The sequence below is a fragment of the Pygoscelis adeliae genome, unplaced genomic scaffold, assembly GCF_000699105.1.
Source record: "Pygoscelis adeliae isolate BGI_AS28 unplaced genomic scaffold, ASM69910v1 Scaffold45, whole genome shotgun sequence".
NCBI classification, from domain to species: domain Eukaryota; kingdom Metazoa; phylum Chordata; class Aves; order Sphenisciformes; family Spheniscidae; genus Pygoscelis; species Pygoscelis adeliae.
In genome coordinates, this window is record NW_008825114.1 from 6,940,986 (window position 1) to 6,955,303 (window position 14,318).

Sequence of the window (14,318 nt, forward strand, 5' to 3'; positions counted from 1 at the left end):
CCGCCGAGGCCGTGCCGCCGTGCCGCCGTCCAGAGCGGCCTTTCTCCGCGACCCGCCTTTTCCAGGAGGCGGCGCGTTCCCTACCAGCCCAGTAGAGGGGGAGGGCGTCCTTCCCCCCGCAGATGCACCGTTCAACGCGAACGCCGCGCAGCAAGGCCGGGTTTAGAAAAGGAGGGTGCTGGTGCGCTGTTCAGAATTTTTTGCGTACTTAGGAGAACTTGAGGATCTCGAATCGGACTGGTATCGTAGGACAGTGTGAGGGTCACTTGGTAACGGGACTGCTCCTGCTGCGCACCTTCACCTCAGCTGCTGTTCTCAGGCCAGGGCGTAACTGCTCGTGGGTGAGTCTCTGCAGGTACCTGTTCAGGCAAAGCAATCTCGGTGGGTAGATTTACGAGGAGCTGGACCCTGGAAAGGACAGAAATTACAAGGAACGCTACCCAGCCCCTTCACCGCTTTAAACAACAAACCAACCAACCCCAAAAAACCCCACAGGCGGTGCGAAGGAAAGTTGCCATTTATTTCTACCTTGCAAAGGCTAGCAACAGCAACATACAGGCAGTGCCTACGCACCGCAGGTGCTGACAGCAGTCTAATTTGAGCAGCCTGAGCTACAAAGCAAAACGCTTAGAAATGGAAAGTGTGTTGGAATCACAGTCATTTCCTAAGCTGTGTGGTAAGAATCCGCTTCCTGTAGTTGTGCCGTTCTACAGTTCCCGTCCTCTTCTCTGCCAGATTTTCAAAGTACAATATCTACAGCTTTTCCAGACCTAAGCAGTAATAGAGAGGGATTCCCCCTTTCTTGACAATTTAGGACAAGAACTGTAGGACACACTGGCAGTACAGGGAGGGAGCAATGGGACAAGGACCAGGGCTAGCATCTTGGGTTCAAACTTTACAACAGGCCAGTCGGACAACGGATTCACACCCCAAAACTGGAGTAGCTGCAACTCACTGAAAAAAGCTGTTGAGATTCCAATTCCCGTTAACTGCAGTTAATTAATTCTAGGTAACTGCACTGATGTGAGCCGCTAATATGGACCAGTTGAGATGACAGTCACCCGTTCATCCAGGAGCTATTTTGGCTGTGTGAATACCGGAGTCCACGGAAAGGTACATTATTACAGAATATAGCATCCACCCAAGGACCCATTCTAGGACAGTGTTTTCTGTGACAGCAAGTACTCTGATCCATTACCTCCTGTGGGTAAAACGTTATCCTGAGTCAGTAAAAGGAAAATAAAGCACATCACTTATCACACCTGACATACGTTTGATAGAACTTCTGATGGTGTGCTTCAAAAAGCAGCGAAGAAAGAGAAGGGAATTAATGTAGGTGACTGGGCAGGTTCCTACTGAGTTATTTAAATGCTGGTGATATTGTATTATTAATGATATGTGAGGATGTCGAGAGTCTCAGCTAGACATCTTTTATTGTTACTTAAACTGAAAAAATAAAATAGGCTCACCAGGGAGGTGAGAGAGAAGAAATAATTCTGATGAAAAAGTTTCTTAAAAAAAACGTTCTGTAGGAACACAGACAAATTTCATTTCCGATCCTTCCATAGGACAGGACTGCAAGATGCAAGGGTTCCAAGTAAAATCATAAATACGTAAAGCACACACAAGTATTAAGAAGCTTACCACTGATTACTGTGATGCATTTTTACATTTCTAGGACTCGTCACTCAAGTAAGCAGCTGGCATCGCACAATGCTTTAGGGAGTAAGTAGTCAAGTTTCTCACAAAGATTTTTATTATTTTTTTCTTTAAGCTGAAATTATTTTCTACCACACAGGGGGCAAAAGCCCAGACAATTAGAGTCGGTTGTGCAAATGTCAACTGAGACTTTGACGTCTGTTGTAGTTAAGAGTTCTCTGTACCAAACCATATTATCTAGCTTAGTCAGCCTCTTGTCTCTTTCCTGCAGAGTCCTGTGTGCTTCTCTGTTACCCGTATCTTCTCTCAGACCTTGTAGGGGTCTGTGTTCTTGTTGCATTTTGTGAGGGAAGTTTTTATACATCAAGCAGATACAAGATAACTATAGTTCCTTGAAGACCAGCCCACATTCTTATCACTTCTGGAAGAAACTAGTTATGTTTTTGCAGCTATAATGGTCTACATATTGAGATAAGGCATGTAGGGAGAAATAACTTTTGTCAGACTGCAAAATGCATTAGTAAAGCAAACAATTCCTTTTTCATACCTTGGTGGGGAGAAGGGAAAGCAGCTGGAAGAATGGAGGAATGCCTGTTCTTTTATGTAGCATTTGATCTAGTAAAAGATGGTGCTTGTTTACATACCTTGCCATTCCTATAAAAAAAGGATCAGAAGATATTTTCTGGTATTATCCAGGTAGTTCCACAGTGATTTTTCTCTAATCATCCAAGGTCATATGCAACTCTCAATAGGAAATGTTCATCTCTTGTTTTTAGGTTAATGACAAATCAATGAATTCATGTAATTAAATATTTTCTCTGGTATTAGCAATATCACTTACCAAATATTTTAAAAAATTGTCACCAATGTTCAAGTTAATGAACTTTACAGGAGGCTACTACCAGGAAGGATCACTCACACAACTTCAAAAGGCCTGATTTAGGGGTTAGCAATTTTAACAATGATTTCTTACATTTTTCATCTTGATCCTTGTCCCTTAGGTTAATGTTGTTCATACCACAGCACTTTGGTATCAATGTCTTTTTAGGCTGGTGTAAAATAACTGTGAAGCAGTTCCAGATGCAAAATAGCTGCAGGGTCAGGCCACACGCCTTCAGTCTGGGAAGAGCTGATATCTTTATTGTTGCAAGCAAATGCGTGCACCACTGAAAATGGGTCAGCAAATGGCTTCTATGAAGAATAGGTGGAGTGAACTACTTATTCTTCTTTTATCACTGTCTAGTGTTCAGGGTTTGGGAAAATAGCATTGAGTTATATGAAATTAAATTGCCTGAAGCATAAGCAAAGTCAACAAGAAAACAGATCTAGGGATATGTGTTAGTATTTTCAAACCATTGAATTCTAGTACAAGGACAGGATTTTTTTTTTTTTTTAAACTGAGGACAACTATTACACGCTACCACCAAAGGCAAAACTTGCCCTCTGAATGCCATATGATTAAGTCACAGGGTCAGATATACAAATTTGGAGTTATTCCCTACCTTTCTCTAAGCAGGCATCAACCTGTTCTTTTTCCTTCTGGGCAGCTTGCAGGGCCAGAGTATTCAGATACCACTGCACACAGATAGCCCACGTCTGTGACCGAATTCTTCAAATATTGCTCCCTGTGGTGAGTTCCATCTGTTTAGACCTGGAGAAATAGACCAATACATTACTTTAATACCCCAGGGAGTTGATGATGTCTTCTGTATGTATTAATAGTCATTACATTTTCATCAAAGTGCTACCAATGCAAAATACCAACGCAAGATGAAGAGAAATTAAATCCTTAGGCATGAAACATACACATCCTTACAAGCTCCTGTACTCTTTGATGTTTGAAGCTTTACACCATTTAATGTGTTGGAGAAGGAAATGGGTTCCAAGTTGTTGATCATTAACATTGCTTCATCCCTCTTCCCTCTCAGTGGAACCATGTAGTCACACACAGAAAAAAAAACAAACAAGAAAACTTGTAACTGCACATGCTTTGGAGAGGGTTTTCCCAGTAGGCTCCATAGTTTATACATGGGTGTTTAATATACATGGGTGTTTAACGAGGTTAAACAATAGAGGTTTAACAAGGCCAAGTGCAAGGTCCTGCATCTGGGTCGGGGCAACCCCCGGTATCAATACAGGCTGGGGGATGAAGGGATTGAGAGCAGCCCTGCCGAGAAGGACTTGGGGTACCGGGTGGGTGAAAAGCTGGACATGAGCCAGCAATGTGTGCTCGCAGTCCAGAAGGCCAATCGTATCTTGGGCTGCATCAAAAGAAGCATGGCCAGCAGGTCAAGGGAGGTGATTCTGCCCCTCTACTCTGCTCTGGTGAGACCCCACCTGGAGTACTGCGTCCAGCTCTGGAGACCTCAGCATAAGAAAGACACGGACCTGTTGGAGCGGGTCCAGAAGAGGGCCACAAAAATGATCAGGGGGATGGAACACCTCTCCTATGAAGAAAGGCTGAGAGAGTTGGGGTTTTTCAGCTTAGAGAAGAGAAGGTTTTGAGGAGACCTTATTGCAGCCTATCAGTACTTAAAGGGGGCTTATAAAAAAGATGGCGGCAAACTTTTTAGCAGGGCCTGTTGTGACAGGACAAGGGGGAATGGCTTGAAACTAAAGGGGGGTAGATTTAGACTAGATATAAGGAAGAAATTTTTTACGCTGAGGGTGGTGAAACACCGGCACAGGTTGCCCAGAGAGGTGGTGGATGCCCCATCCCTGGAAACATTCAAGGTCAGGTTGGACGGGGCTCTGAGCAACCTGATCTAGTTGAAGATGTCCCTGCCCACAGCAGGGGGGGTTGGACTAGATGCCCTTTAGAGGTCCCTTCCAACCCAAACTATTCTATGATTCTATACAGGATTTCCTTTTGGAAGTATTAAATGACTGTTTTAATTTATAAATGACTGTGTTAAAGGGATTGCACACAAAGGATGGCTCAGTCTCTGAGTTGTTTAGTCTAGACATTCTGGTTTTGAACAGAATTGTTGCAGTTAAGTTTTGTGTCCTCTGAAGTCTTCCTCAGGACAAATGATTCAGACACTGCAGTCTGCTAGGTAATGGGAAAAAAAGTGACATGTATGTGCTTTAAGAAGGTTAATCTGGTGCTTAAACTAAGAAATGTCATTGTTTTCCCCAAGTAAGACTAATCAGAAATACCTACTTTGCATAGAGACACATTCTAAATATGCTATACACTGTGCATGAAGGAGCAGACACTTCACATAGATGTACAAAATGTTTTTGCTTACAGGGCATGCAGATAAGTCTCTTGCATTTCTAAGAGGAATGCTGCAGAAGAATTATCTTGCTGAGATGAAGCAATCTAATTTTAAAGCCTGGAAAAGAGGTAATCATGAGACACAGGCTCTAAGTTAAACCAGAGACTCTACATACTTAGAGAAAAAACCCACACCTTTCCATTTCTCTATTCTGTGCATAATTAAGGGTAATACCCTCCTCCTTGTCAGGGTTATAGGCTTACATCAAAGTAAAAAAAAACCAACAAAACAAAAAACCCCACAACACACCAAAACCGTAAATGAAAAATTCTTCAGAAGTATAAAGCATAATTCTAGGAATTAAAGTGCCAAATTCTGGTTTTGCCAATCCAGGAGGTTTGCTACACTTACTCCTAAAAGAAATGTTATTACCAATAATTTTCATAAACTTTCAAAGTGCCACCTGTGTAGTTTTTAAATACACCACTGCATTGAAGCATGAAATCTTGGATTGATTGTCACTGGTGTTTGGGATTCTCTCTCTGCTGCTAGGGAAATTAAGGAAACCAGAACAGTTTCTATAGTTATCTTAAAATGATTGCCCATATACTGAAAAACCTGAAATGCTTTTGTGAAGCAATGCCTGTTGAGTATGTTCCTTTGCCTTTTCTGCTCTAATTTCAAGATTCTCCTCTTCATTATAGAGCTGGTAGAAGATAAAGACAGATGCCATGTTATAGAGTGGTTGTCATATCTCTTGAGATGCCTCTCAAGAGTCTCTCATGAAGGTAGAGAAATACCAGAACAGTAAGTCCTGTACAGATCAAGACCAGGTTGACAGCTGTGATAGTCTTGAGAACAAAATATTTTATTCATCAATAAAACTATAGTTTACAGTAGTATTTACTAAATAAATTATATAATTTCTCTTTTACAAGAAATAAACTAAAATCAAAAATATTTCAAAGACAATATATGTACACAACATAAGGCCTTGTTATAAATAACATTTTTTTTCTCCTTTTCACCAACAGTGAAAATATCTTTAGAGGCTCATTTTCATATAGTATGTGCAGAGGTTTACCCTAACCCTTGTATGACATCAATTCCAGTTGCCACTGATGTGGACCTAAGTGATTAGAACTGAAGGGTCAAAACAAATGAAATTAATTTTATTCACCACTGTGATTATTTTTAAATAGGTAAAGCAGATAATAGATTTTGCTTGTGCATAGTTACAGAATGCATGCGAATGAAACTACTGGAGAGCTGATAAGAAAATATCGCTTTCAAGTCCAAAAAAGGTGATTGGTGATACAGTAGAAAGCAGCCTGAATACACAGTTCTTCACAGTTCAGCAAGCAACAGCAGATGATAGCGAAGTGTGGAATGTTTCATGTCATTTTTGCCAAGACCATCAATCCTTTCTGTGGTTCAAAGATCCTGACACTTCTTAAAAAAAGTTCAGTTGATTATTACTTTGTCTATTAGGCTCAGCAAATTCCTCCTTCTTAAATCAGGAGTGCAGAAAGTGCTCTTCATTAACCATGGTCACTTCTCTTGGTTTTACTCTTCATGTATTCTTTGTTACTAGAAACACAGAAATGACAAGTAAAGTCAAGAGTTGTGTTTATTTGTTTTCTTACAGAATTATAAACAGGTAATATCTTTCTTCCCCTAAACAGGCTGCAGCACAGTTTGGCAGTGATTCTTTTCTTACCTTCCCCCCTAATCAAAAGCATTGGGTCTCTTTTCTTGTACAACAGCTAACCCCTATGGTTTTGCAAACATTGCAGTACACTTACCTTACATGAAATAGAACCACTTGCTGCTGCAAAATGCTGAACACTCTGGACATCAGAGAAGACAGTCCAAACTGAGAGCACTCAGCAGTTCACAGCAGCTTTTATTACCTTGCAGAATTGACTGAGGCCTTTGCTACTTCAAAGTGTTAGGGGAAAAACTGCAGTCTTCATACGTCACGTCGTATAAAAGTCCTTTTAGCTTCCGCATGATACTCTTCCCCAGTTGAAAAATCATACCTATCCAAAAACTTTCAGGCACAACTAATGTTCTAGTCAATGTCGTAGCAATCATTCTATTTAACAAAAAAAATTACTTAATAATGTTAATGAATTAGAATTTTCTACAGTATCTTCTACAGAAGCAGCAGTTACATAATACGAATAGTTGATCACTTCTTACCATCTCTATGGAGTCAGAGATGAATTGAAGAGAAACCGTTCTTTGCTAAACGCCTTATTACTATGACTCAAATGAAGGATAAACTGACAGCTGAACAAAATATTGCAGGAAATTGAATGCATCTCAGCTAATGTATACAACATGGAGCAGGACACAAAACCAAAACAAAGACATTTAGACCTTACTCTAAAGCCTTATTAAAAAATATAATGAAGGCATAAGTTCCCATTTATTAAACAGATTTTTAAGGTCACCTTTAAATTGTACTTTTCGATACAAACATTTAACTAACCTTTAAATAGTTCAACAACAATCTAATCTTGTCTATGAACAACAACAAAAAAAATCTCCAAAGGCATTTTTAAAGCTTATCTTAGAAAAAGGTAACCAGTAGATTTAAATCAATATTTTAGTTATGCCTTCTAGCACTAGACCTTGAACCTTGAAGAATGATATTTCAATATCGTTCTTTGGCAACCTTTAAACCTGTTACTGTATTGTGCACCAGTGTTAGGGTGTTCATAATCACTGATGCTAGTGAGCACAGTGCTAATTTCTCAGAGGCTGTTCTCTCTCCAGATAGCTGTGGTCTGGCAATGAAAGTCTATCTACTGCCATATTAGCACCTGAACGTGCTAAGGGAGTGAAGTGGTATGTACTTATAGGATGCAGAACAATTTAACATGCAAAGTGAAATTGTTGGACAAGTGAGTAAAATTAAAGAGAGTGATATTTTAAAAAGAATATGACATAAGGCTAACAAGGAATTAAAAAAAATTTTTTTTTTAAGAATCAGTTTGGCAAAAAGAGTTGAAAAATGCTAGTATCAATAAACAAAATAATGTTTTATGAAGCCAAGATAAATTAGTCAAAATTTCCACTAGCACCATCTAGTTTCTGGCTGAAAGCTCAGATCTGAATGACTGCAGGTCCATTTTTGACATATAACGGTCACTCAACACAACTTCAGACCCTCTGGCCTTATCACTACTTTTCACTCTCTAAGGAGACTAGCAGTATTGCTGATGCTAGCTTTATGCTAACCAGCTTATTCTTGTTCCCTTTCCTCTGATCCTTCCAAAGCATTTCAGAGGGATCAGCGATGGAAAAAATATCAGCAAAATTTGCACAACAGAGTTGGAGAAAACAGACCTGACAGGAACTCGTAGCAACTGCTAACTGCATGAGTCAGTCACAGAAATACTGTTCATGCTACTGATGCCATTTTAAGGAGGTGGGATTTTCAGATCATAGATGTTCATCTCTGTGTCAGGTACAGGCCAGTTCTGTGCATATTATTCTGGAAAAACCTCCATCTATTTCAAGGCGCAGGACATGATCCTCTAAGCAACTCTGTAACCACTGCGTAACTTTTGGGGTTACTTTGATTGCAGATACAAGAAACATTGTTTTGTGATAGAGACTGAGTTTAGCCATAGCAATTGGGTGCAAAATGATAAATAATGGACAAACGACACTACAGGATGCATTCCTGTAATCACTGTCTGAGATGCCTCACACTGGGTATATAATGGATTTACAATGTTTGAGCCTACTTGAGGCTTTTTGTATTGGAGCATTTTTGTGCTCCAGTTCTCTTTTCATGGATTTGTTTTTGAGCTGATTGACTTCCTCATATGGTGCATTAAAAGCCCCAGGCATGAGAACGTGTAGTTTAGTGACAATACGTGCTGGCATTTTAGCACTTGGCTTACTCAGGTAATGTATTACTTGTAATCTGAAATGGTACCTTTGTAATGTAATCAAGCACATAATTCCCGTGTCTGATTTTCATGCAAGGGTGACTGAAACGTTGCTGTTATGTTGCTTCCTACATGATGTTGACTCTGCAAGAACACCTCTGCCAAAATACATTCAAGTGGTTGGTTGTTGTTTCACCTCACACCAGGTTTCAGTTTTATGAGAGACATAGGCCTGTTTTTCCTCTCCTTTTTAAGATCATGCATGGATGGATACAGGGATAAGATAGATAGAGGAAAGGAGCAGTTACCTCACCGCATAGAACAAGTAGGTTTGCCCCCTTCAGCCTCAATTAAACAGGATTCTACTTTGAGAAAAGAGTGCTTGATTGGTTCTAGTATATGCATGTACCATTTTAAGGATTATTCTGCTCTCAGGGGAAAGAAAGGGTTTCTGTAAGTGAGGAGGTTTGAATTCCCTTCTCATAGTCTCAGAATTAATGTTCAATCTACCATGTTTTTCCATCAGTATCTTCAGAGGAAATGGTGAGGCAGAGAAACTGATGCCTCCAGAAAGACGGCAACATGCCAAAATTTGAGGTATGCAGCACAGTGTGACTGTACGCTTTTTAGCTTGTTTTTACACGTATCCTGCCTGGGAACTGCTTTAATTTCAGCCTCACTTGTTATTACTCTACAACAGCACCCTGAAGAAAACTACAACATGATTAGAATTGAATCAAATGTTACGAAAGGCCGAGAAGCAAAATATTTCTGAATGAAAACTGAACACCTCATCAAGGAGTTATGGTGGAAGTACAATCCCCTAGCCAAAGTTGGATCTGACTAGGATGCTTCATTCAATCAGAGCGAGGTGGTAATTTTCTTCTCTGAAAGATGAGTTTATGCTAGAAGAGAGAGCTTAGGTTGCTAAACTGAAAATAGCCGAAGGCGTGAAAATATTTGTAAGAGAAAGTAACCGCGAAGATGAGGAGTTAGACAGTAACCTGGCAGTCGCAAGGGTTTGAATATGAACTAGGAAATGCTCAAGGAGACAGGCTTTAATACAGAACTATGGGAGTGAGAACAGAAGAAAAGAGGAAGAGCACTGAAGAGTAAGAAGAGGCAGACAGTTTTGACAGTTTCTGAACAGGCATTTTATAGACCAATATTTGTAAATCTGCTTATCTATGCATGTGCAGCAGCTCTGAAATTCAAAATTCATCTCCAGTAATGTTTTAAGACTTCAAAACCCTATAATAAAATCGGCATTTGGATATAAACCACAACATAAGTAATTCTAAATGTAATAATATTATCTATGCAATTCATCTGACACAAATCACAGCTACACTAACTAGACTCTAAATATGCTGGGCTTGCTTATCACTACAGTTATTCCATTCTATTATTTTATTGAAGCCCTTATCAACCCTTTGCGACCATATCTTCAGTGGTAGCGACTTCTAAATTATATAAAAATTTTGTGAGCTGTTCCTTCAACAACAGGAGGCACTGCTGTATTTCCACATAACGATCTGTACTACCTAAGAATCTTCCATTATAGTTAAATATACAGAAGTATTCTTCAAGCAAAATAGTTCATTAATGAAATCCTACAGGCAGGGCATGTATGTATTTATTTAAATCCTATATCTACCACCAAATGACTTAAGATATACAGCATCACAATGGAGCAAACTTCAAAGTTTGTCGCTATGCTATGTACACGCATGTTCTTGTTCCATTTTAAGTGTAAAGGAAATCAAGGCTACTTGCAGTGAACCAATTAAAGTAATTCGTAAGCCCTACTACTCTGATTTTACTGATAGTGTAGTTTGTCAAAACAATATGTCAGCTACCTTTATAAGTCATTCCAGGGGTAGGCTGAGAAAACACAGTGGAGTCGTTCATAATTGCACATGTTGCTGTTTCAGGGACAGAAAGCTCAATCAAAAGAATTTGGGACTTCACTGCAGAGCAGAAGGAACAAGGTGACTAAGTTATTCCTTACTTTCTAAGTGAAATGATCACTTTTAAGGTCCTCCATTTTAGGTACCAGTCCTTAGTAACACTGGACCAAGGTCCTCAGGATCAGTTGCACTTGCTGATCTCTCTTAAACTTTTGCAGGATTGGGTCTATATTTCCTACTAATCAAATTCCATAGAACAGTGTAGACTTTTGTGTTCAACAGCATTTGCTGACATTTAATGCTTTTCTGCTTATGTATCAGCTGTCAATACCTGAACTGACACCAATAAATAGGGCTTCAGGGGATTTTAGAAAGAGACTAAGTTTATTTCCAGAGGAAGAAGGAAACACTTTTACTCTGTTGCTTTGTGGATTTCTACATCAAAGTGCTAAACAGAAGAGCGTTACCTTCTCTGTTACGGGCTTACGTACAGGACACCTTCTGTTTATCTCAAATGGCATCTTTTGCTTCTAAGTATCTGATCTGTCATTGTATTACGTATTCATAAAAGCAAGAACCCTTTAATGTTTTAATTCTCTGCAGAGAAACATTTCAAATTTCCAACCATTTTATATATCTGCTTCTATCTTTCTGCAATTTTTAATTAAAAATTAAAATTATTTTAATAGAATATTCAGTTATTTGTTTCCCACTGTATGGTAGTAGAATATTTGGAAATAATTTAGATTGGCTTATACATACTGCTCAGTGCAGATCATGGTTAGTCATATTTTATTCATAAAAACTAGATTTCTTAACTTACTATCTGGGTTAAAAGATTTAAGAGAAAACAAACCAATGGAATTTTAAAGTAAACTTGGGATTTGAGGATGTTCCTAACAGTGCCGCTTAGGGTGGCAGGTGCACAAAATGCTGGTTTGCTGAACCTGGTCTTTGTTCAGAACTGAGGAACTCTGGGCCCAGACCAGCCCTTCAGTTGCAAACTCAAGATATCTCTACCTGTGTCCCGGAACAAAAATTCTTGCTGTTACCAGGTAAATTCTCAATTTTGATATCGCTGCACAGTGTGAGTCTGCATGGTGTGCCCTTAATGTAACACCCCAAAATCAATGCCCTTACCTATAAGAGGAATTTTTTTTTTTTTTTTTTTACAATCTCTGCTCCACCCCACCTTACTTGACTGTCTGAATTTGTACACAACACTGTTCAGCCAAATGCCATTTTTAAGCTGTTTTTTACAGTAAGTTAGCACAATGTCATTTTACTACAGTGTCTTTTTTTTTTCATTCATGGGATCAAAAATTCACAGCTCTTAATTTACTAGAGGACTAAAATTTGTCCAAGAAGTTTAGCATTTCAAAGCAGGAGGCAAAGACATCAAAGGATTAGTGGAGTGACTGAAATTAAGCAAGTTAAGATATTTTTCATTATAATATCTAGCGGGTAAGACTACAGCAGCTTGTCTTGTAGTAGAAACATAGACAAGGATTAACAGCTACGGGATTAAAGGAAAATCTGGGAATGCCATTTAAAGCTACATTTTCTCCTGATGCTTTTAAAAGGTCAAAATGTATCTTGCAACCTTTTCAATTGAGGCTTAAATCAGCTAATGCAAACATCATTGATTTGCTTTATTTTTGAGACATACATTAGAAATGACTGACCTGTTCCTAGTGTTCTCAAAAACATGCATCTTTCCCTTCTAGCCTGCATTTAATCATCCTCCTATAAAAATAAAACTGCCTTCTGCCTCAGCAGCAGGGAATCAAACTGATAACACACAGCACTGATCTTTTTGTGTCGGACTTTCCCAAGCAGAGGCTAACTGTTGTTTCAGGGTCCACTGAAGGATATTGGGGGGCATTAGGAAGTAAAAGATTAGTGCACAAAACAGTATCTTATGCCTCTTTCTTCCACAAACACCTCAGCATATATACAGGGCTACGTGTGATTAAGTTACAGTTCACTTCCACAGCAATCTCAAAATAGTTAAGGAGGCATCTATACAGTGTGTGGGACAGGACCAAGAAGGCAGGGGTAAACAATTTCTCAAGATGAGTTTGCCATTAAGAAGTAACATGCTTAGCCACAGTATCCAATTTCCTTGAAGCTGTCAGCCATTGCATAACTAGGCACTTAAGGTATGTGCCACTACCTTGTCTTCATTATTGAATTTCGAGTTTGGATTTTTCAGGGTGCAGAGAAAGGCTGCTGCTAGGACAAAAAAGCATCTATGATTCTCTCCACTTAAGACCTATTTATTCTTCAAGACCTTTCCTCATGGGAATAAACACTGGGTGTTTGTATAACATCCAGAGTTGGGGTTTGTTTATTTTTCTGTCGATATTGATCAGTGGAATACACATATACTTACTGCAGTCTCCCAGACATAATAGTAATGAATGTTTTACAAGCCAAAAACTAACTAAAGAGATCACCATCACACCTGAAACTCATAAGGACAGCTTTACAGAAGGCATTACCTATGCCTGTCACTAGATTTTCAGAGCATTCCACCCTCTACCCTCTAGACTTCAAACTTTAAAAAACTTCACAGTGCTGACCAGTGTTAGTGGTAAACAAGATTGTTATATTATAAACCAAATTCAAAAGTTATCAACAAGAAGTGGTTTCCCTGTTAAGTGTGGCCAAGAGAACCCCAGAACAGCCCAGGTTGGAAGGGACCTCGTAAGAACATCTGCTCCAACCTTTCATGGGAAAGGGAGCCTAGATGAAATCATCTAGCACCCTGTCCCATCACATCTTGAAAACCTCCAGCAACAGGGACACTACCACGTCCCTGGGGAGGTTGTTCCAGTGATTGATTGCTATCACTATAAAAACAGATCTTTCTTATATCAAGATGAAACCTCTCCCGACAGAACTTGTACCTGCTGCCCCTTGTGAAGAGAGAGCCTCCATTCTCTGTAGTCACCCTTTAAGTACTGGAAAAATGTGATGAGGTCTCTCCTGAAACTTCTCTTCCACAGGCTGAAAAGACCTAACTCCTTCATTCTTTCCTCGTATGGCAGGTTCTCCAGCTCTTTGATCATCTTTGTGACCCTCCTTTGGACCCTCTCTAGTCTGTCCACATCTTTTTTTGAATTGTGAGGCCCAGAACCGGACACAGTACTCTATGAGTGGCCTGACAAGTGCTGAGTAGAGTTGGATGATCATGTCTCTATCTCTGCTAGTAATGCCCCTGCGGATGCAGCTCAGGATCCAATTTGCCTCGGCTGCTGCAGTGGCACACTGCTGACTTGTGTTCAGCTTGTTGTCCATCCACCAGGACCCCCAGGTCCCTCTCAGCAAGGCTGCTCCCCAGCCACACAGATCGTTGCCTGTGTTGGGCTCTTTGGTTACGCTGTCCCAGATGCAGGACTTTGCACTTGTCTTTGTTGAGCTTCATACAGTTCTTGCTAGCCTGCTCCTCCAGCCTGTCCAGGTCTCTCTGAAAGATGGCTCTCCCTTCTGACATGTCCACCTCACCCGCCAGCTTAGTGACATCAGCAAACTTGGTGAGGGTGCTTTCAGTCCCCTTGTCCAGATCATTTATGAAGATGTTGAACAACATGGGGCAGTATCGATCCCTGGGGGAC

General features: G+C 39.9%; 1 protein-coding gene across 2 annotated transcripts in view; it reads right to left on the reverse strand.

Moving 5' to 3' along the window:
* Window positions 1–5,730: 5,730 nt before the first annotated feature.
* PIP5K1B (phosphatidylinositol-4-phosphate 5-kinase, type I, beta) overlaps window positions 5,731–14,318 on the reverse strand; it is an 84,031-nt gene continuing 75,443 nt past the window's right edge. The window contains exon 14 of one of the 2 annotated variants that reach the window (XM_009328076.1): window positions 5,731–6,470. In XM_009328076.1, the coding sequence (XP_009326351.1) occupies window positions 6,454–6,470 (17 nt within the window). In that variant the 3' untranslated portion in view covers window positions 5,731–6,453. The remainder of the gene's footprint in view (window positions 6,471–14,318) is intronic. The other variant, XM_009328077.1, reaches the window with a different exon arrangement.